Source organism: Sylvia atricapilla, chromosome 2 (genome assembly GCF_009819655.1).
Source record: "Sylvia atricapilla isolate bSylAtr1 chromosome 2, bSylAtr1.pri, whole genome shotgun sequence".
In the NCBI taxonomy this organism is placed as follows: Eukaryota; Metazoa; Chordata; class Aves; order Passeriformes; family Sylviidae; genus Sylvia; species Sylvia atricapilla.
The window spans coordinates 48675686-48700626 of NC_089141.1; the positions used below are offsets into that span (position 1 = coordinate 48675686).

At 34.8% G+C, this 24941-nt stretch overlaps 1 protein-coding gene across 1 annotated transcript in view; it reads left to right on the forward strand.

Moving 5' to 3' along the window:
• The window catches only part of NBEA (neurobeachin), a 456143-nt gene that overhangs the window by 339959 nt on the left and 91243 nt on the right, over window positions 1–24941 (forward strand). The window contains exons 42-44 of the mRNA XM_066313167.1: window positions 16493–16610; window positions 17493–17595; window positions 23254–23369. Coding sequence (XP_066169264.1) covers window positions 16493–16610; window positions 17493–17595; window positions 23254–23369 — 337 coding nt within the window. The remainder of the gene's footprint in view (window positions 1–16492; window positions 16611–17492; window positions 17596–23253; window positions 23370–24941) is intronic.

The window sequence follows — 24941 nt, forward strand, 5'->3', positions numbered from 1 at the left end:
ATATTTTGGGTGGTTTTACTCTCTAGTTGGGATCTGTTTAGTTTGTTTGTACCGAGATGGGAAAATATTACTTCCTGGTATTATTTGCTGTATGCTTCTACAAAATTGGGAGGGGTTTAGGAGTATTTTGCTCAGTCTCATAAATCAAGATCTCAGCAGGATCAGACAGACTCTTCCCATATTCTAAATTTTTAAGAATAAGTTTGAAAAGTCATTTTTGTGGATTCATTCCACTAGAAAATGGCAACAACTATTTGAAGTGTTTGGGTTTTTATAGAAGTAGTTGATGTTGTCCGTTGTGAAAAATTTATGGTCTTTCATAAATATTAAAAATACCTGAAGTTTTCCTGCTGGCAGTGAAAGCTGCTTCAATAAAAAGCAATTGATTTTTAAAAGCTCTTCCAAGAATAGTGCTCTCACTAGATTTTTTTTTTTTTTTAAGAATTCAGCTTGACTCCCATATTTTCCATGGTAAATATGCTACAATGTAATGATGTGGGGGACTTATGTCAGTGCATTACAGTTGCGTTGGAAGGTTGAAATAGCCAAAGGGAAGGTAACAGTTTTCATTCGCTGAGGCATTTCACAAATTATTGTGGCCTTGTTTTGTTTTATGTTTCACAGTCTTTTAAATGAATCAAACTATGGGCATCTAAAGATAATTGGTTAATACCATGCAGGAGAAATGCATGTATCATTTCTCCTCCTGAAGCAAAAAGGCGTTTCTTATCAGCAGTTCCTTATACATGGGGGAAATTTTCTTTCATAGAACAAGCAACTAAGGTCACTCTGTAGGTTCCTGATAGTGGGTGTCTGGGTGTCAAAACAAGTTTAGACTTTCTGAAGTACTTCCAGATTCTACCTCAGGCTTCCAAAAGTAACAGCTGTTAAGAGCACTCAGCATTTTTGAAAACAAATCAAAAAGCAGCATTAATATTTATAATATCTGATGTGTCTTAGATACTGCTTCTTGAATGACAACATAAAAATTCTCATGTATTTTGTGTAGTGTTAAATTTTAAAATTATTTCTAGTAATTTGTGTAAAATGGATTGTACTGTCAGCAATGCTGACACAGCTCATTCAGTTAATTTGGTGGGATGGCATAAAAATAAGTGTATGAAAAAAATCCTTCCAGTGCAGGCTTCCTCTCCCTAATTCTGCTATATCTTCATTTTTCGTAATGATTTTTGGCAGAAGAAGTGGGCAAGTGAATTGTGGTAATTTTGCATTGCTCTACATTTTGGAAGTGTGTCCTCAAGCTTTGTTTTAGCCTCCTACTCTACCTTCAAAGGAGAAACACATCTTTTAGCTAACATTTGAGAGTACAAAATGGAAAAATTTCAAATACACAGAGGAAGGAATGTTTTTTTCAGGGGGATTGTATGTTTTTGGCATGTACAAAAATGCTCTAGTATTACTACATTCAAAGAGGGTATATAGATTTAAATTACTTTTGCGTGCTTGACAGAGATAGCTAAAAGTGAATATAACATTATTATAAGATGCGGTGATTAACATTAAATTTGGATAGAAGAATGTTGGACGCTTATAATGATAGAAAAAAGGTTAATATTTTAAAGTGAGGCTAAAGGTTGACAGGAGAAAAATTGAGTTAGTTTGCGAAAAAGAAATTTGTTTCTTTAAGTGAAAATTGGGGTCAAGAGGCCAGCACTCTCTGCTTCAACATGAATGAAATAAATTAAATAATACCACCATAAAGCAGCAGTGTATAAGCTAATGATTAAATGGTACATGGTGGTTTTGAGAAAGATGCTGTCTATGAGAAAAATATCTGTAGGAATGCTCTTTCAAATCACTGGGTTCGTTTTGTTTATTTGTTTCCATTGTTTTAAAATAGAACATCTTTTTTTTCAGTTGGATGGTTTAAAATTGATGCAGGACCTTTAATTATTAGCAAAGGTGATATGCTGATTTGCAGAGAAAATTAAAATTTTAATAATTTCATTCTCTCTAGCAGAAATTTCTGGCATTTCATATGGATGTGCTTTTCTGTAGCACTTCATGGCCCAACTGGTGTCAGAAATTGGATGATATTTCACCATCTTAAATCAACAGGAGTTTACTGTGTTTCTTTGGTCCCTTGTCCAGAATGGCTTACTGTTCTTTCTCTAATCATAGGCATATTTTTTTCCATTCTCTTTAACAAATTAATGAAAATAAAAGTTCCTTAAAAAACAAACAAACAAAAACCAACCAACCAACCAACAAAAAAATCCTGAACATGTTTCTTATTTCCTGCTCTATGAAGGATTTTTGCTGTCTAGGTAACTATATATCAAAGTACTAACAATTTTCCTGGCAACACTTGCTTTTACTATCACACTTTTCAGATTTTTAAGATGGACAGGGGATTGTATGATCAATTATGTTAACATTTATACCTATATTCCTTGCAGAAGTGCATTTATATCTAGACTGGTCACAGGAGATATTTGCATCTGTGTGTATGTAGCAACCCTCTGCTGTTTGACTTTTTTCTCTCAAGTCTGCTGACTGATTGAGAATAATGGTCATCTCCGCTGTGTATCCTCCTGCATGAGTTTGCAGGTTGAGTCCATAATGGGACTTCCTTGCTGGAAAGCTGAGAATCACCACTTCTCCCTGGCACTGTCAGTGGCATCTGCATGTGGCATCAACTTCTTTTTTCTTTTTATCAGCTTTAGCTCTAGTCTTTAAATTGTGAAAGAGATGAGTCCTTTTTTTTTTTCCTAGAAAGTAAGATGATGCCTAGTTGAATACCTAGTACCTCAAAATGGAAAAAAAAATCTTATTAGTGCTCAGGTTAAAAAAAAATAGAATCTTACTGATTTGGCCATCCCATTCATAGAGAAATATCAGGGTGGCTGTGCCTTTAGTCAGCATATATTTTGGCAGCTGAATCTAGATATTACCCTTCCGTCTGGGGTCATAGTTTGTCTTAAAAGAGTTATGTATGAATTTTCTCTAAATTGTAGCAGAGGGTCATGAATTAGTGTCTAAATGTAGGCTTGACAAGATTATTATAGTCTGTATTTCATGCCAGAAACAAAGATGAATAGAGATAGCAAGCTTTTAAACAGACTTTCTGACATCTGTAATGTCAGCAGAGAGTGAATGAATGGCAGGATGTAATAACAAATCTTCATTTTTTATTATTTTATAGGGATTAAATGGACTTATGCTCATTCATAATTTCTTCCTAAAATAATTACTAAGTACTACATGAGTCACTCATTTTCCATCCCAGTTCACTTTCAAATAATGCAAATTGTTTGCTAAGATATACATACACTAAGATACATACACCAAAAGATAAATGTACTATGAGTTACATTTAGGAGTAGATAGGATACACATAATTAATACTTTGCATTTTCATCTTAGCTGGATGTTTATTTTTGAAGTAAATTTATGCCCAGACTTAATAATTTGTTTTAATGTCTTTTGGGGAACTACTTTTTCAAGTTATTTAAATAATAATTTCAGCCCTCTCTTTCTATGGATTTACTGATTATTAGATTTCTGGAGCAGAGATCTATGTGAGCAATTTTCAATAATTGAATTTCTGGAGCGGAAATCTGTGTTGGCAATTTTTGAATGAGAAAGACAGGATGCCTACCAGTACACTACTGCCTGTTCATTATAGCCCTTTTGAAGATACATGTTCAAGGTTTTCCTTTTTGTTTATTCATAGTCTATGTGCAAATAGGAAAGAACCAGCTATGTTGAGGCCAAGGGCTCTAACACTTTCGTTTAAGTTATTATTTTTACTTATGAATATCCATTCCCATTTCAGAAGCACAAATAATCTTACCATTTGTACTTTGTCAGTTTTTGCCCAAATGAGAATAGAAACCATGGAGTGATGGCTATGAAGAGATATAAGGTTCAATAAGCCCAGTTGTTTTGAAATAATAAAAACACATACCATAATTAATATTTTTTCATAAATATAGCTCCACCAATGATTACATGAAGATTTATGTATATGTACATGTTGGAAAAGAGAGTGTAAGCACAGTAAAAAATGTAGCAAAAACATATCCAGGTGCTGCAAATACCGTCTTGTTTTCACTTTTATTTTTGTAACCGCTGGCATTAATGTCTGTATTGATCTTATTTGTGTTAAAAGAAAGACACAAACAGTTCCACTAAAGGAAACAAGCAAGCAGCGCTAGCAGCTTTAAAAAGTGTGTTCCCCACACCCACTCACATTCCCCATGCCAAAAAAGGTTTGTAATTGAAACAAAAAGCATTGTTTCTACCCCATTTTTTTCTTTTTTTCTTTTTTTCTTTATTTTCTTTCTTTTTTTTATATATATATATATTTTTTTTTTTTTTTTTTTAATTTTTCCCCCCTTTTTCTTTTTCCTTGAGCCCTTCCTGTCAGGCTGCAAGCGTGAAAGTTATTTTCTGGTGGCGTGATTAGATTGGGGCTGAACTCTCCAGCTGGCAGGCCTGTCTGTGACTGGCGGCGTCCTGTCCCCAGTGCTTGTCATCTCCTGACATGCCTGACAGGATGGGGACAGCAGCCCCAGACAGGTTCATTAGATGGTGTTTTCTACAGCTGGGCTAAAAAAAAAAAAAAAATAAAAAAAAATCATAAAATAAAAAAAAAAATGTGGGAAAAAAAAAAAAGGCCATGCTTTGTCAAGGCCCAAGCTGTGGGGGCCCTTCTTGTTGGTTTAAACCAAGGCCTTGTTTTGACAAATTCTGATCTGTGCGGTTTTTCGATTTTCTGACACATTTTTGTTTTCTTCCCCTTTGGCCTGCACTCTTTGCACTCTGCCTTGTTGCTGCTTCAAAATCCTAACACTGCCTTCCCGGGAGAGCAGGGAGAATGCTTGTGGAGGGCTTGGAAGAAAAATAGAGCACTACAGTGAAACAGCAATAAGTGTTCATTTCCATGGTGATCAGCCCAATGGCACAAAAAACAACCTTGGGACTCTCAATAAGCCAATTACAAGAAAGGTTAAGGGGTTTATAGTGCCAGAAACATGCCATCTACATGAGAAAATAGTATCATTACCAGCAATCTATGCTGTTAAATACATTGCTGTCTGGTGCTGCCAGAAACATAAGCTGTTTATGTTATTTTGGGAGTTTTGGGAGCTGCTAGAGTTTTCCAATAGTATTGTTAGGCTTCGGTGCCGTACATCAAAAATCTACAGGGTTAGATTATAAAACAGTTAAAACTAGTAATAAAATTATTTGAAAGCATTACATATATTGGATGTCACAGTGTTAACCAGATGGGTTCAGGCTATGAATTTCCTACAGATTTGTATCAGATTTTGACTTTAGATTTTTATCATAAAGACAAAGGATTTGTACATCATGTATAATTAAACAATCTTTTATAAAATTTCGGAATATAAAAGATAATACCTTATTTTTTTTTCCCTGCAATTATAAAATGCAATTTGATGCCTTTAATTTATGAACTGGTGACTGTAAATGGACTTCAGGGTTATCTGCTGTTTTTCTTAGGGTGTGTCATCTAATTCTGGATGTTTAGGTAGCTACAACATGCTGGAATGTAAAACAGTACTAGCTACTGGGGGGAAAAAGGAACATATTTACTATTTTGCTTACTTTGCCCTTCTCCTTAGGAGTGTGGAGAGTGTTACAGCCTTTTATGTTTTCTGCATTTAGCTGCTTGCAGTGTGAGCACTGCAGCTGCAAACCAAGCCCTTCATTCACAGAAATCCTACCACTTACCTTTCCTTTGTATTGTTAGTTACTGCTGCTTTAGTTCATGGTCTCTATGACAACTGTTTAAATTGGGATGGGCAACTGTCATCTGGAGTATTACTGAAAGAAAAGTGTTAGTGAGCACACAGTTCCATAGATAGAGAATTTCAATATAATCCAATTTTAATTGAGCTCCAGAGACTTTGATGTGCTGCCGAAGGTTGGGAGAGAGCTATTCCAGGGAGAAATTAAAGCAGCCCAGCAAGGCTTCACTACTTCAGACTGTCACCATTTTAAATAAGCATTAGCATCAGACTTAACCTTCCCCTATGAAAGATCTCACTTTTTTCCCCCTAGGTTTTTTTTTTTTTTTTCTTCTGTATGTATAAAGGCAAAGACACTTTCATCTTTTTATATACATTTCTATATTCCCTTGATTAAGTTTGAAAAGCATTGGACCTGAGATGCATCTGAGGCTGTCTATTGGACCTTGTATTACAGTTCATAGGAAGAAGTCAAAGCAGAGTGGGGATTATTTTGCAACAGTCAAATGCCATGTGTTAGATTTTCTCTCTAAGACTGCTTCCTAAGTGTACTGAGAAGAGTAACTCATCATTATACTACAAAGTTGAGTGGGGGCTTATTTTAACTTGGTTTCATCATTAATTCTCTTTAATGTAAATTTTAATGTAAATAAAAAAGAGAAAATATTTCACTGTAAATTCTCTGACTAAGAAAATGAGGGTTTTTCTTCTGTAGCTAGCTATGTGTCTGCTGACTTTTTTTTTTTTTTTTTTTTTTTTGGTGGTTGTATGGTTTGTTTCATGCATAACAGGCAAAAATAGTCATATAAGAGTTAGAATAACAATTTTCAGACTTTGTTTTTGCATAGTGAGAGAATTGGAAGGTGACTGTAAACTTAGGAACTGTTGAATTAAAATGATTGCTTCATTTAGTTAAACTGTCACAAGCCTTCTGTACCATTTTCTTTTTCTCTTACAAATGTGTATACATAAAAAACTAAAAAGAAGGAACTTCATAATAATATGGTAAAACTGAGGATCACTGTGTATTTTCCAATATTACATCGGACGCCGTTTCATATTTGAGAGCTAAGACACTTTTGTACATGATTGATTTTCCTGGCTTTGAATTCACCCTCCCCCACATTCCCCACACTCTTTTTTTCCCTTTATCTGACTTCCTTGGCTTTCACTGAAAGTGAAGCAAATTTGTGAGATGTTGAGATCACTTTCTGGATGATCTCAGTCCAGATTTCAGCTTCTGCTTCAGGCAGTGGCATTTGGGATACTCATTTGCAAGGAAAAGATGCATCTTGGGAAATTGAGTCTATTAAAGATAGATTTTTATATAGGGTGTTTGTATTCTTTAAAAGAAATGTGATATGCATCAAATCCAGTCTTAATGGTAATAGAAATAGAACTAATCACAGTACAGGTAGTAATCTGTCTATACAAGTTTATAGGGTTTATTTTCTTCTAAAGTAATTAGCCTGTTTAAAAAAAAAAAAGTAAGAATCTACTTTCATTGGAGAATTTGAATAGTTGGCTGTTGTAATCAGTTAAAAAAATGGAAATATCTCTTTCTAAAGCTTGAGCTGAATCCCATTTTATTATTTTTAATTAAATAAAAGTTAAGAAGCAATTAATTAAGGCTATATGAGAGAAGCCTTTTTGACTGGGATTGGCACACTTTTTCATGGTCGCATAGTACCCAGAAGTCCATAAAATTTAAATACCTTCTGTGTCGGAGCAGCTTGTAGTGGATAAAAACTGAGGCACATTCACACAAAGTACCTCTACATGCTGACAGGTGTTGCAGTAATTTCATACTGGGAACCTGGAGTTCACCGCAGGAAAGCCTGTGAGTATGCCCAAATTTATGACATGCAGGTTTGCATTCCAGTTGGCTAGAAATCCAAAGAGGAGGGAGCAGTATATCAAATCTGCTTTGTGCAAACGTTGGAAGACTAAATGTGTTCGCCAGAATTCATTTTTTTAGTAGCCAGCTGAGTAGATATTATTAACATTCTTTTTCGTTTTCATGAGGATTTTTGGAGTAGGATTAGACCTCCCCAAATATTTTATCTATAAATTTGACATTTAAATTGTTGAAATTTAAAAATTTGATGTTTAGGTATGGGAAAGGAGACGTAGAATATACAGAATACACATGCAAAATAAAAGTGTAAATCTGGCTCCATTCATTGAAAGAAATATAAAAGTAATTTATGGAGTTTATATACACAGCTTACATTTGATACATGTCGATATTTGTAGTTTTTATATTTTGTGTGGAGTTATTTACCAGTGCTTAGTTATGATACCTGATAAAAATATGTTCTCTAAAACAAGTATAGAATGCATAAATACCTTTCCTGTAATATTAAAGCAAAATAAGTATAAAGTGCAAACTAATTAAATTATTATTGAGTAACAGCAGGCAGTTTGCAAACACTCTGAGTTAAAATTCTCAGAAGAAACTTTGCTATTCTTTCCTTGCACAGACTGATGTTATTAGATAACATTCCAAAAAATTCCAAAATTCCAAAACCACAAATATTAGATAACATTCCCTATACAATAATGCAAAGTACAGCAGATTTTTTTTTGCTATTGGAGCTATGGGTTAGGTTTTCCCCTTTTTCAGTGCTATAGTTTCTTGTCTTCTGCAGCAGTGCAAAACAAACTTATCCTAAGCACTTTTTAAGTGGCTAAATAAATAATCAGTTGGTATTGCAATTTATTATGAAGATGAAAATACTTTGATATATGTTCACTACTACTCACAGGCTGTGTAATTGTATTTTGAGGGCCTTAGAAGTTGACAGAACACAGAGTAGCCCTGAAACTATTCTAAATTCAGACTCCAAGCAAGCTGATTTCCAGGGATCACTGGTGCCCCATACCCAACATTTCACGGCACAGCTGAGTGTCTGGACACAATCCTGTGCCATGTGCTCTGGGGTGACCCTGCTTGAGCAGGGAGGTTGGACCAGACAACCCACTATGGTGCCTTCCAACCTGACCCATTCTGTGATTCTTTGAGCTGTAGAATTTTGAAATTCTTGAGGACTTTGCTTTACTGTTGCAAACTGTATTGCAGAAATCTTGGAGATGGTGAGGATGTTGTAAATGTACAATATATGTCATTGAATAAACTAATGTATTTCTTTTTGCATATAAAAATTAATTTTAAATCGATTGCTAAGATTTCAGGAGTAGAATGTGCTCTGATTGTATTCCTAAATATTTGGATTAATGAAACAGCTTTTGTATATGAAGCTGAAAACAGAATATTACTGCCTTTTGATCAGTCTTATATAGGAAGAGATATTAAGAACATAAAAAAAGTTAAGCCTTGTAGTAGAAAAAAATTATATTCTATTGACTTTTATAGATCTTAAATCATATGCATTCTGCACTGAATCAATCAGATGCAAAACTGTTAAAATACAAGATGCTTCCACATATCTCCTGTATGACATTAAGTCCAAATCTATAAAAAGGACAGGTCTTTCTACCTTCTTTTGTTAGGAAATGGGGAATGTTTAGCAAACCCCTCTATTTACTCTTTTTCTAAGACCATTATTATAATGTTAAGAATTTCTGGTATGATACATTTGACTATTTATGCATTTTTTAATCGCATTGATCTTTTGAATAAATATATGCAAGTTCTGGGAAAAAAACCCAACTAAACAAAACACCCAGAGAATTTTATGATGGCTTTATTCTTGGGAAAACACGTCACATATTTAGGGATACCATACATTCTTTATTCCTCAAACTATTTCTATAGTTTTTGCTTCTGCTGCAATTTTTCTCAGCTAAAACTCTGACAAATTCTGTGAAATCCACCAATAATACAAGTTTAATAATCTGCATTTTTTGTCAAAAAACTATTTATTCAATAACTATCCTGCTTTCTTTTCAACTTACAAGCATTTCTTAACACTGTATTCTCCCTGAATTTGTAAATATTAAAATTCCTTTCTTTCTACTGCCTTGCTTTTGCTGAGGAGAATGGACCATTTGAGAGAAAAAGAAGCTCTCCATTTTTATTCCTTAAAAAAAAAGTCTGGTTTTGCTCAGATCATATCAATTTTATATCTTTTTTGGCATGCCCACTAAACTGTAATTTGTGCAGTTCTAATTGAATTAATTTGATTGCATTTCACTGCCTGGGCAGAATTGCTCAGAGCAATTTGAGTCTGAGATTACCACTCCCCAGTTTGGATTGATCTTTGAGCACAAAATGTAGAGTGAGAATGGAAACAGCTCTGTTAACATTTCTTGCTAAATTTGAGCCTGACATCCCGTTGTTGCCAAAGTCAACAAAAAATCATTTTAAACCTTATGAGGTAACTGAAACAACCTACTTCAATCCAGTGGCTACCAGAACTAATTGTGAGATTTTGCCATTATGTGTTTCTTCAGCCTCTGTGTTTTGAGTTGGGCTGTGCTCTAATATGGCTTTATGTGGCACTAGAATATATTTGCCTTCTTTTTCTCCATATGTGCTGTTGCCCCAACCAGCACCATCAGCTTTATTCGCGATTCTAAAATTCTTAAATCAGTAGAGCCTCTGCTTAAAACAACAATTGCTAGATATGTTTGAAAGTAGAGCCTAAAAGAGGCCTCTGCCTACCTTTTCTAAGGTGATAATGTCTAAATCTTCTACCTCTTCCTGATGCTGTTCTTCCCAAGAATGCCAGTCTATTGCTGGCACTTCAAGAGTTCCTGAATTGACAATCTGTTTTTATGTTGCATAGAAAGGAAACTGTGCAAAGGCACAGAGATCAAAATTAATGATAAAATAATTAGTATTCAGAATTTTGTTTGCAGTTATCCTTACGTTTAAAACTATGCACTGGTGTTTCACAAATGCAGTGTTAGAACTGGTCTATTTGGAATATATAAGATATTCGAGTAGGGTTTGGTTTTTTTACTCTAATTACTTTGCTGCAACTACTTCTCAAAAAAATCTCAATATCCTTTCCATTCCTTGCCTAAAATACAAAATCATAACATGCAAAACCATTTTGCTTATGAAAAGAGGAAAATGGCCTTCGAGTGGACCAACTTCAAATAATTTTTCAGATGACTGCAAATGAATGTGGGAATAAGAGCATCTGTTGCTTTAAGCTTAGTGGGCATTGTTTTAATGGATAACGAAGCGGGTATGCTGACCAGAGAAATCAAATTTAGAAAAGGTTTGGATGAACAGAACCTCATGTTTCAAGACAAGGGGCCTCTTGAAAGCTTAAAAAAACACTGGAAGTAAAAGTATAAGCTGAGAATATTTGGCAAGGAAATAAAGTCCAAAACCACAAAAATAATATCTGCATTTTTTAGATCCCTGAAGAGGAGGAGAAAAATGAAACAGGAATGCCAAAATTCATTTTAAAAAATGCCCTAAAAAAGATTTTTAAAACTGATGTGATTTGAGAAATTCTAATTGCACAAAATACTCAGCTCATCCTGCACAGCATAACAGACAAGAGAGACTGGGAGGAAAGCTTTTAAGGCTTGCAAATAAAGAAACATTTTACACAGAAGCATGTTATAAAGAAGGGGAAAAGAGACCTTAATGTAAAGAGAAAGTGAGAACATTTTACTAGACCAAAATGTGCAACGAAAAAATTATAGTAGTATTTTGGTGAGGTTTTAGAAGTATTTAATATGAATATGGGATTGGAGGCCAAGAAGATGTTTTTAAAGTCATCTAAATGTATAAAAAGTAGTAAGAAGTCAATGAAACACTTGGACATCAAATTCATTTGAATTCTCCTATTTACATTCTCTTTTCCTATTTTAGAAAAGCAAAATGCAAGGTGTTTCATTATTTGAATTTACCTTATTTTGAATTTTCCTATTAAATATAACTTCCTTTTACACTTGTCTATCTTGACATGATATATCCCTTCCTGTAGTGTATACTAAATTTTCCTGCTACATCTAAAAGTTGATCATACTCAATACTTCATCAAACATTTTGAAATTATAAAATGCTTACTCAGTATGGTATTTCATAAACCCTAGGAGTGGGATTCCATGCCATCAATGTCTGTCATCTCAATCCGTATTTAAGGTACATGAAATGATCCTGCAGTCTGCCATGTACCTGTAGTGAACTCTGTGTTGTTAGATTGCTCTGGAAAAGAATGTTTGCTGTGTGTTCATAGGAGCCATTTTTCTTAACCCGTAAGGACCTGCATTCAGATTTTCACATTTTCCTTGCAGCAAATTGCAATGCTAGGCAACTCTTGAAAAAGGGAAATACAAATCCCTGCAGGGACAGAATTATTTTCTGTAATCAATTTCATACATTTGTAACATCTAAAAGGACACAGTGTTGCCAAACTATTTTCTAAATGCCTATTTTGTTCCTAGGCCAGGTGCATAACCACACTTCTGTGGCTGGCTGTAAATGGCATCTGATGAAATAACCAAACACTGTGATTCGTTTTTGTGAAGTCCTCCGTGTTTTCTCCACCATGGAGTGTGTTCAGCAAAGGGCAGCAGGGCTTGTGAAAGGACTAGAGAACATTTCTTGTGGGAAACAGCTGAGGGAGCTGGGGGTGTTTAGCCTGGAGAAAAGGAGGCTCAGGGGGAACCTCATCACTCTCTACAACTCCCTAAAAGGAGGGTGTAGTGAGATGTGGGCCAGTCTTCTACCATGCCTACAGTGAAGTGTAGAGGAAATGTCCTTAAGCTAATATAAGGGAAATTCAGATTAGATATTAAGAAAAGCTTTTTCATGTTTTTTTTTTTTCACTGTTCACCAATTAAACCCATAAAAACATCAACAAAATATATTACACGTTAATGATACATGCATTTTTACTAGATATAAACAAAGCTTGAAAAATGTTACAAGTATCAATTGCCACTTTCGTTGAGAAATCAGATTAGAATTATAATATCCTGAATTAGAGATGTGGTTTCAAAAGACAAGTGATGAACTTCCACTGAAAACAGTGGATTCAATTCATGTACATAGTCATTAATGAATCACCCCAAAGAGTTATTTTAAAAAGAGGAAATATGTAAAAATTCTTTGCAACAGACAGCAAAATTGATCGTTCTTGCCAAAAAGTTAATGACTGAAAATAGATAGGATTGTACAGGCTATTTTTCTTGATTTCTTTAAAGCACCTGATTTTGGCCTTCATATCTGATCCGAGGTGGAAAGCTCTTCGGTAATGGTCTGCTTCTCTTCTCTAGAGTTTTCCATCTGCATCCCATGCTGCTTTAGTAACCTAATCTAAATAAGTGTCACCAAGAGATGTTTTTCCATATTACAGAATCTTGAGTTTCAGAGACTTCTCATTCCCTTGTTAGGTGAGAGCGTTATCTTGCTGCAATGAATTCTAGCAAATTGGTATCTTTAAAACATACACATATTCCTAAGTGAAAAGGTTTTACAAGGAGAAATGAGTTTTAAACCAAACAGCTGCAGCTGATAATAAAATTGAAAAGTGTGTTTAGTTCAAATGTAGATATTGGCTGGTTGTTTTTGTTTCAATAAAATCAGATTATCTGAGACATATCTAGGATTCTGGGCTTAGTCATGATTTTTCAACTATTAAAACATGCCTAGGCAGGAAGTCTTCACAAATGTTTTTAGGAGAAAAACTCATGAAACTATCAAAATAACGAGTACTGACTTTAAGTATAAACAACAAAGTTCTGGAACACATGGAAATTTTCCCTTCAGATAACTTAGTAAAATAATTTTTGTATGTTAGGATAGTGAAGAGGCTATTTCCAGTCTGTAAAATTCATAAAGTAGCCAGGACTTCATTCATGTCCTATGAGAAAGTGAAATGCTAAAAATCATCCTGGAAGAAAACAAAAGGAGTAAAAGCTGTTTAAAGGCTTCAAATTCAGAAAAATAAAAATTACTTTGATTTGGCTGTGACAACAGCAATAAGAAAGAACCCTGCTACAATGTCAGTAATATCTGCTGCAAATTGTAGATATCTCATAATGGGAGGTTTAATGCATCACATGAAAATGGTGCAAGATCAATGTTATGGAGGATGGCAAAAATAGGTAGTATATCTTGGACAGGAAAATGTCATAACCGAAATACTGAAATAATTCAGATGATTTGATAATGGCATGATAATCTGATATTTGTAGGACTAATAGACAGTTAAGAAGAGTGTAATTGAGGACATTAATTGAATTATAGACTCCTTTCTTTCCTCTGATTTCCTATTCCATTCAACTGTTTTACTGCTGTGCTATCATATGTCATTCATTTCATAGTGGGTTCAATGTACCTCTGTGTAGTTGCAATTGCTTTATACTTAATTAAAGAAGAGGAGGAAGTAAAAGGCAAGCAGTCTATGATTGGTATGCAATGTCCTTTTACTGTTGATCTATTATAACTAAGCTGTGGTATATATCAATATATCATGAATGTATTATTGTGAATCCTTTAATATGTTAATATCTGGAATACAGCCAATAATGAACATTTCTTTTTACTTTAAAAAACCAAACAAACAAACAAACAAACAAAAAAAACAAACTAGGAACATTTTTGATAGAAGAAGTGGTTTCCTGAAGCATGATGCTTTGTCAAGGAGCTAATTCTTTGGCAAATTCGCTGGTGGCTGTAGATCTGGTTACATCTATATGTATTTCAGATTCCTCCATCCAAGAGACTGTTCTCTTATTTTAGCTTTTTAAATGTGAGCTATTTCCTCAGAATTTCCTCTCTTTAATTAAAAAAATCTGTGTATTTACAAAAATTATGTATCAGATATTATTATGTAGCAGCAGAATTCATTCAAAGAAGGAGAGTGCTTAAATCTTCACAGTCATTGTTCTTATCCACCTGAATGTCACATACATGATACCAGCAGTATCCTAGCATCTGATCTCAATGAAAGGAAATCAAGGAAAATTTGGCTTATCGAGAGAGGGCTAAGCAATAAGTAGATCCAGTCTGTAATTACCAACATAAGGAAAAGTTTCCTGATACTAGAAAGCTCACAAACAAAAGTGCCACACAATGTATCAGAGCTTAAAGTAAAAATAAGGTGTGGATTTTTAACCATTGAAAGAATTTAGCGTATGAGATAGCATTCCACAGCTGACGTGTGACTGAATGGAGGGAGCACATAATCTCTTGCATGTGTCTGGGTGACCTCCAAAGAATCAAGTTCCTTCCCTTCTTTCAAGCCATGTTTAGTGTGGAAAGCTGAGGTGAATGAAACAGTGTTGGTCTAAGGGTTCAGTCTGTAGCTTACACTCAAGTAAACAGTACAGGGGAACACTGTATTCCTCTGACCAGTTTCTGTCGAGGACAGAACCAACATTTGAATGCTTTTCTGTGTGCTGAAGCACTTTTGTGTTGCTGTTATTGCCATCCTCTCTGAGATAGACTCATCATGGTTATGAGGAAAAGGTTGTACACCAAGTGCACACACTTAAATTAGCTTTTTCATATATGGAGACATGTTACTAACTTGAAGCTGCATCAGTGAAAAGATTGAAGAAATACAATTTCCATTTCCTCAAGCATGAAGGATCACTGACAGCAGCAGCATATGGTCTCCCTAAGATTTTCTTGTTCAGAAGCTGGGGGAGGTCATGATTATGAAAAGTAAAGACCTCAGACGAGTGAGTAAAGCACTGTGAGCTGGTGTACAACAGTTTTTGTGTACCTAATGGAGAACAGAGAAATTCAGTCTCTTCAGTCTGAAATGTTCCTTTAGGGAAGGTGTTCACTATATTTCTTTGTTTCACTGAGGCTGCAAGTCTCAGTGGCTGCAGCCTAGGTAAAGGCACAGTCCTCAGAGCCTGGAAAATGCAAATGGGTGTGGTGAGGATCCCCATTCCAAACTCCTCCTAGGAGTGCCATGGCAGAGCCCACCTGAGCTGAGGTGCAGGGCTGAAGGCAGCCTGCCAGCTGATGAAAAGGATTGGAAAAAGATTGTTTATACAGATGAGACAAGTTAATAAAAATGACATCTAATTAAATTGTGTCTTTTTTGTCTATTTTTTTGAACATCCAGAATACCAAAAGAAAAGTGAAAAAGATTATTTGATATTAATATCTAGTCCTATATTAATACACTCAATTGAGAAAATTTAAAACAGGAAAAGCAGTGCTAATTTTTAACTATTTTACTTTAAAATATTATCACATTGATTTTAAAATGCAAAATTAAAATGATAAAATTTTGTCCATGGTTTGGGATATTTGATATATCTAACTTCAGAAAAATTATTACAATGACATACTGGTTTTGCTAATTTTTCTACTTATTAATGGAATGGAAAGACTTGTAATTTATGGCCCTGAAGTGGATGTGAATAGCAAGTTATATTATTTAGTTTGTACTTTGCACAAGGCAGCCTCAGAAGTAAATCTGGTATCTGATAGATCACTGACAGCTGTGTCATGAACACTGTTGGAAGAAGATACAGCTAAACATAATTGCAAGTTGTCTGTTTCCCTGTACATGTTTGTAGAGTTTGGGGTTTTGGTGGTTTTGGGGTAATTAATTTGATGTGACACATGAGAAATAGATCTTAGGAGTATCAGGTTACAGTAATTACTGGTATTCTTCTAACAGCAGGTACTTATTTTTTTGCATTTCTTAAAAGCATTCAAGTTCATTTTAAGTCACTGTTTTTAAGTGTTAAAGAGACACAATTAACTTAATTGATGGGTAAAATTTCCTCTGTTCTTATATAATATTTTATTGAAAAATTCCTGTTAGTAACTGTCACCTTGACTTTCTTTAAAGGTCCTCGCCTATACCGAAGGCCTTCATGGAAAATGGATGTTCAGCGAGATTCGAGCTGTTTTTTCAAGACGTTATCTTCTCCAGAACACAGCTCTGGAAGTGTTTATGGCAAACAGAAGTAGGTCATAGTTTATATTTGTTGCATAAAATTGTGCTACTGGTTATTTTGTGTTTTATTTATTAATCTTAAAAGTAAAACACTGTGCTTCCTTTGATAAAGTGCTTATGTCTGTTCTATGATGCTTACTCTTGTTGGTATTCAGTGCAAATTTTATTAACATCAATTACATAAAGCAATCTCCCTGCTTTCTGTGCAGCAGCGAGATTTATTTACAGAACCAGATCATTGCCATTGGTAAAATCTTCAAATGTTGGATAGGAAATTTGCTTTTTTCTATTGTCTCACCCTTCTTGTCAATTGTCTGTAAATATTTTAGAGAAACTTATAAAAGGATAATTCCTTTTCTATTTCTAAAATGAATTAAAGTTTTAAAGTACCAGAGTAATAAATAAATCCACTAATTTTTCTGTATGTGTTACTCTGAATCACAGTTCAGTGGCTGGTGAGGTGTATAAGTGGTCTTTTACCCTCAGGAGCTCTGATATAAGTTTTGATTTCAGCTGGAGAGGGAATTGTTTAATTCCTTGTTTTTAGGAGTTTTAAGGCACTAGTCAGAAGAGCAAATGCCATGTCAACTACTGAAAAGCTTCTCAGCCTGATAAGAGATTTTATGGGTTAATAGTAAGGTGTTGTTCCTCTAAGTAAACACTCAGGTCTTCTGCAAAATGGGAGATTTAATGCTAAAATGTTAACCAGCTAATTATGCAGAGGTGTGAAGAATGTCAGGAATTTCTGTTGTACCTTGGATCCCCAGGAGGATAAAAGTGGAACTGGCTTCTCCCCCCAGATAAAAAACTGAGCATTTTCAAAATACATGCAGGTGAGGAAACAGACTTTTGCAAATGTTTTACTGGTACATATTTTCCTTTCTTCATTTAGCTTCTGTTATGTTTAATTTTCCGGACCAAGCAACAGTGAAAAAAGTTGTGTACAGCTTACCACGTGTTGGAGTAGGAACCAGCTATGGTTTGCCACAAGCCAGGTAATTTAATTAACATAGTTTTAATATTCTGTATTTATTATATTATACGGTTGATATATTTTTAAATGGCTATGCTAAAACATTATTCCTGTCAATAAACTCTAGATTTTCTTTTTCTTAGTGTTAGTATGAGAAACATTACCCTTTACTAGCTATATGGCTGTTACTGTATGAAATAGAAGTAAGATTATTGTAAATTAGATAATTAGACTTTTTCCTTTTCAATTACAGGAAATAAGCACTTTCCAGTGAAAATATTTACACCTTATCTCTTCTAAGTCCAGTTTCCAGTCATGTTTTATAAATGTATAATCAAATGTTCATCCTTGCTGTGATAGTTATGGCAGGATGTGTAACTGAACTTGACCAGTTTTTGTGTTTGCTGAATGTAAATTATTTTATCTCTGCAAATATGGGGGATTTTGCTTCATTTCTGATCAGTGTGGTGACTATTTTCCAGTTTCCAAATTTCTTCCATTCATTATTATAATGCATTCTTTTTTCTTTCCAAAATTAAGGACCATACGTATTTTCGAAAGAATAAATAAAGTTGAGTTTTGGAGATTTTCACATGCTATGGACAGCTACGCTTTTTTATTTCCTCATTAACATCAACATCAGATCAGCTTATGGCCAGAAATAAGGCTGGAAACTTTCAGATCCTATATTATAAAAGTGTTCGTATTTCAGAGATGTGAGATGATCTTCACATGGACTTCAATGTGTTGGAGGAGGAGCATTTTTTTGTTTGCTTTTTACTTTAAGATAAACTTCTGGTCAAAATGAGACAAAAATAAAGAAATATAAGGGAATGAGGAAACGGCATTTTATTAACAAAATATGGTGCTTTGGGCTCAGACCTCCATTTGGCATGATTTGGCCAAAAAGCTAATCATCAATGTAGTATCTGGGATGTGTCTTTTTTCTTTCTTTAAGTCATTTTCTACAATCTAAAACTTCCCATTGTCCTTGTTTTATCCCAGTGCAAAATGTGGAAATACTCTGAAGCGCCAAAGCATTTGTAGAATTGGAGAACTATTTCATTCCCAGATGAACATCATTCCCTGTGAGCCCAACAGTCTCATGATACCTAAGGCTTGATCTCCTGAATATGCTGAAGCCTTTAGGCAAACTGCCAAATTTCTCAAGTTTTCATTGAGATCAAGGCGAAATTGGGGCATTTATTTGGAAGGCGCATCTTGTTAATATTTGCATTGTTCTTCCGTATACTAAAGTTAAAGGAAATGCTGTCTCTAAATGGAAAGTAATAGTATTCTTTTCTGAAATAGAAATGGCCACATGTTCTAGCACAAACAAAATGCAAATTTCTCAATCAGAATTTCATATTTACAGTGACATTTTTTACTTTTGAAATTCATATCCTTTGTGCATTATTCAGTGAATAATTGTCTGAAAAAGTTTGTTGATATATAATTATTTAGAAAAGTTTCAGCTTCCATATAATATGCAGTTATTTCCATACCTTTTTGATTAAAGTTCAATTTGAATCAAAAATGGGCTTGCTATCCTTCAGAATATATCTGGCATATGGTAGTGAAGTTATTTTTCTTTCTTTTTTTTAGTGTAATCATGGTATGGTATGATTTATGCACAATAAAGACTCCATAATCATGTTTTTTTTTTCTTTTTTCCCCTGTCTCCATACCCTTATTGTCTTCAGTAGGATTGCAGTGAGGGGAAATCTGGCTCTATAACTACTCTGTAGTCAATCTTTTGTTGATGTTAGAATATAGTTTTCCTTCCTATGAATATGTTTGCTCTGAAATGCCAGTTTTTAAAATTATGTTTATTTGTATAACTAAAATAAAGACAAATTATGCTGAGTAACCAAAAAGAGCTGCTATACTGAGTAAAACATTATCCTTTTTTTAATCATCACAATTTTCCTGATTAAATTTCACCTTACAATATCCTAACAAAACCAGATTTTTCTGGTTGTTTTGCTTTAATTCTATTTATGCAAATAATATTTCCTCTCTGATACTACTCTGATGAACATCACCTAGAGTTAATTACAGTATCATAAATGCTTGCATTCATGATGGAAACATTCCAAAGAAGTAAATTACTTTTAATGCAGGATATGGCTTTTAAGTGTATTTCTGTTTTCATGGTGAAATCCTGCAATTAACAAAGGTGCAAGGAAGCAGAAGTAAATAGAAATATTTATGATCTAATGGCTCAAATGATTAGAAGCAGGTGAACCATTATGACTTCCTAAGACTTTACAGACCTGCTGTTCAGAGCAAGTCTTCAGTTTGCTTCTTTGCTGCCTTTCCAAACAGCCTGTTTAATGCTTTGTTTCAACAAAGAGTTCAAGCCCGTGCTTAATGTTACAAAGAAGGAATTACATCCTTAAAATCAGTCATATGTTGAAGAGTTCAGTCTGATTTGGTAATCAAATTAGTCTGTCTTTGATAAATGCATTTTCACTGTTCCTGAAACATGTTGCATTGATTGTAGCTTCCTTATAACCTTGCCAAATGACAAGACAAAACTGGGCAGACAATTCTGTGTCTTTTAACTTCTGCAGCTCCATATTATTCCACATAGGTAGAGTGATATCCACGTCTTTAGCATGGTATTATCAGACTACTTTTTATGGTCCTAACACCTCAGGCGTAGTTTACTGGTGTCTTTTTATTGAGGGCAACATCACAGCTCAAAAACCAACTGTGAGCTGCCTGATGGTTTCATAGAGTATAGAGATCAAAAAATTGGTATCTTCACCACTAAACATACTGACACCTTCCACTGAAATTCTGTGCATTAGAGAAAACAATGGCTTCAGTTAATAAAACTAAGAATTTCAAAATTTTTTTTTCTGAAAAAAAAAAGTGTTTTGGCTGTTACTGTAAGTATATTCAATATCAGCTCAGCTCTGCCATGTCAGCAGCTTGGTCATGGATTTCCAGATCACAGTACCGCTGGTTGCAGAGGCTGAGTTTTGTGAAAGGAAAAAGGTAGAAAAACAAAATTTTATGCCATCAAAGCATAAAACCCTTTTTAGAACTCTGATTAAAAGTGAATGTTGATGAGGTTCTTGCCTTTTCTTGGGAAATTACTTTACCAAGTCTTAATTTTTTTTTTTCTCTGCACAGGAGCAACACAACACATAATGTCATGTAGGTGCAAGATACTTAAATATTCTTTGTATGAGATTGCGTTATAGCTAACTAAATTAAAAGTGACTGTGAAAGGAGGTTTGTCACATTCCACATATGGGATATATAACATCCCTTCCTTCACCAAAATGGCATGAGTTGTTTTCTAAATACATTAAAATATATAAAAATTGAAAAAAATGGATCATTCTGTTGTACATCAGAGTCTTCTGTGGCTCCCATTTTGAGTAGATATTTCTTGGTTCTCTAGAAGCAGAGGAAGCACATTCATTTGTGCATCTTCATATTGGGGATGGCATATTGAAGAAAGAAATGGTTTGATCAAAGTTGGGTGGTTTTAGCAAAACAGAAAACAGTGGGTCTTCCTGTGTTAGCTGAAACAAGCAGGTGTGGAACCAATTTATTGTGCATAATTTCTTCCAGTCTCTGCTGAAAAAAATGTGAATCTTTCAAACACCATAGATATGGAGTAAATAAGGATGCTTTTAGTATATTTTGATTTTCTATAGAGTTCACTCAGATCAGGCATTCAAATGCAAAGTCCAGCACTTGACAGTTTATGGATTTTTGAGACTCCCTAGGAGATTGTGAGTAAAGTCTAAAAGCAGCTACTAAGCTGTACTGATACATAAATGCTTTTGTCGTGGGAGGAGCAGAAAGTCTGTGACAGAAATGCTTTGTAAATTTAATGATCTCTTTAGTATTTTTATTTCCTATGTTTATTAATTAATATGTAGCATTAGTCAAAATTTACTGGAAACCTTATGTCTTTGAGAGTTCTACTATAAAAATAGTTATTATTCTATAAAATACAATATTAAGTATGATTACATTAGGATATTTCTTTAGATAAATTGTTTCATAAGCATGATAGAAACAACTTTTAAATATGCTGCATTGTCTCCCTTGTACTAGTAAAGGATATTTTGGTATCCTATATTCTACTGTAAAATAAGGCTGGCCAAGCTGGCAAGACCTAATGTACATTTTTTTGGGTAAATACACTTGCATGGTAATTTTTATATGCCCAGTTTGTAAGCTGAAATATGGCAGACATTGACAACTTACACACTGGCAGTTTAGGCAAATAATTGGAATAACTGAACACTCCAGTGGTATACCAATACCCACTCTCCCTTTCTTTGGAAAAAGAGTTTAGTGCATCTCTAGGAGTTTGTACATGTATCTTTAGAAGTAGATGGTTCACATTTTTTGTAAACACTGCCCAGTTTGACGCCTTGTATATGACTAAGTTTTAAGATGATACTCAACTTCCAGAGTCTAGAAATAATGCACAGCATGCCCAGAGACCAACTGAAAGCTGAAGCATTGGGTGTCCCTATTTAGTCTTGATGAGCTTTGTAAATAGTACTACATAAGTTCTTTAAATTCACTGAATTCAGACTATGCATTAAGAATTGTCTTTTTTATTTTTGTTGGTTTTAACAGATATAACTATTTCTGTATTTTTTACACATTTCTAAGATCTCAATTTCTTTTTAAAAAGGTATCTATGGGGATGATTTTATCCTCCTTTCAAAAATTCCCTTGTCTTTTTTTTTTTTAGTCAAGAACTATTTTCTCTAGAAATGAGTTTCGAACAATGAGACTGCTTCTGCCTGTTACAGATTTTTTTCTTTAATGAATTAGTCTAGACTGACTCTAGTCCCCTATATTTTACCAACCAGGAGCAGTACATACACTGATTAATTAAAGAGTTGGTGTATGGTATTTGGTTATTGTGATGTTGTCAAATTGAGTATAGAAGAGTTGAGGTTTTCTGCTTTTCTCTTCCTTGGCATGTAGTTTGATTCTTTCTTCCTTATCCAGTCACGTAAGTTTCAAAAGATGTGTGGAAATTGAGTATCATAGAAGCTTCTGCTCCTCTTCCAAATTTGAATGAAATGCAATTTAAAAGTCATTATGAAGAGACAGGCAGAACATGAACATGTGAGCAGATAACTGAGTAAAATTTGTTTCTTTCACAAACCAGGCTATAAATAGAAATCTTCAAGCTTAGTGGGATATAGGAAAGAATCATGGGTAGTTGACCATAGAGGAGGTACACAAACTGTGCAATAATTATAGTCAACCAGTGTGATGGAAGTATATGTCACTTTAATCTATCGCTCACTCACATTGATCAACTTATCTCAATATATCCTTTTGAAAAAAAGAAATTTAATTTTTCCTCTTTTATTCCTTCTGGACAAGCCTGGCACCAGGAGGTCTTCAGTTTCTTTTAATCTCAGTCTTTTAACCAGATTCAGAATAAAATCAACCACAAAATATATTATTCTGATTTACTGCAATGCTGTAGTAGTGATAAAATAAAATACAGCTCCTAATTGTAGCCATTTCTCAAATAAGGGTAATAATGTCTTCTTAGCTTCATTAAATGAAATAAAAAAGCCTCTGAGAGAATCTGAAATAATTTACACTAAAAATGTTGCCCTATGCCTTAACATTTAATGAGACTCTTAAAAAACCATTCCTTAAATGTATTTTGTAGGAGAATCTCTTTGGCCACACCCCGACAACTTTATAAATCTTCCAACATGACTCAGCGCTGGCAGAGACGGGAGATATCCAACTTTGAATACTTGATGTTCCTCAATACTATAGCAGGTAAGGCTTCTGGCTCTTTAAACCTTCATAATATGTTTATGTTTGTCAAAGTCTTGAGCAACATGGCTTGGTAAAATACATTTATCCCTCTAGAATTCAGCTGCAGCTTTGTGGTATATTCTGAAACACACACATTAAATTTTATCAGAAAATGCACAACCTATCAAGGAGACTTTAGATTCATGTATTGCTGTGAAAGCTGTTCCTTGCTCCCCTTCTGCCATTTCCTCTGCTGACAGCTTTGTCTGAAGCTTTATTAGAGTCAACAAACCATTGCCAGAGAGTGTCTGGAAATAATAATGGGAAAATGTAATTTCACTACTTCATCATTCTCAGCAACAGCAACTAGACAGCAGAATAACAACAGTATTCTGCCTAGTACAGATGTCACCTGGATTGTGGTATGATTAGATTACAGCATCTTTTCTTATTTAGTTCTTTGAGATGAAATATAATATCAGATTAGGTATTTAAAATGAGAAATAACTGCCATAGACATCCATTTGTTATTGGCAAAAGAGGAGCTTTTCTGGCAATTGTCATTAATTAAACATTCAGGAGGATATTATTCCTTTCACCTTTCTCTTTTCTATGCGTTAACTCCAGTGTTAATTTTAAAGGTAAAAAGCAGCAGTTTTCTACACCATATACAGAGATTTCCAGGAGGTTGTCTACTATTATGATTCCTGCCTGTAGCTCACATGCTGCTTATGAACCTGCCTGTGGAGAGCCTCATACAGACATTTCACTTCAGTGAGCTTTAATTTGAAACCCAAATTAAATTCCACCAGGCATCACTTTGTACTCCAGTGTTACAACTCTCATCTTTACTTGGTCCTGACTTTTATGCTTGAGGTTATCCTCAGGCCAGACATGAGACACATGTAAGTGTGAAACCCAAAGGTAGCACTCGTTATGCTGACCAGTCTGGGGACAGTCACTGCTTTCTTCCCAGTAGGGCAGTGGCAGAATTCAGGAGCTGTCAAACTCACTTGCTTTGAACCCTCAGGCTTTGGCCTCTCTGCTTTGATGGTAGTCACCTTCCATGCATCCAGTCTTAGGGATGTTAATAAATGTGTCATCAGCTTATCCCAGTGTGATACAGAAGTGTTACCACTGAGCAGTTGGAAATCTGAGGGCATGTTTACCTTGTGCAGTGGAGCAAAAAGCAGAATCCCTGAAACTACTGTAGATCTGGGCTGGAAAGTCCATATGGTGAAGTCCAGTGCAGGCTCACCAGCTTGGTTCCCAAGCATTTTAGCTGCAGTCCCGCAGATCTCTGCTGGAGGAAGGAGCCCTGCTGAGTGTTTATTGCCTCTGGTGCAATGCCAGAATGCCTCTATCCTGCTTCTGGACACTGGCCTGTCTCCAGCTGCTCCGTGCCTCTCGCACATCCGCTGCCCTTCTACTGATGAGGAAATGCAGGCGGACCCTTGCTGGCTCCCTGCCTGCCTCACCTGAGCTTGGAGGATTTACTGGAGGACTGGGAAGTTAGCCTAAGTCCCCTCAGTCCTTTTCCAATGCATTATCAACAGAACTGTCCTTCTCTGGTAATTTCCTTTTTATGTATTC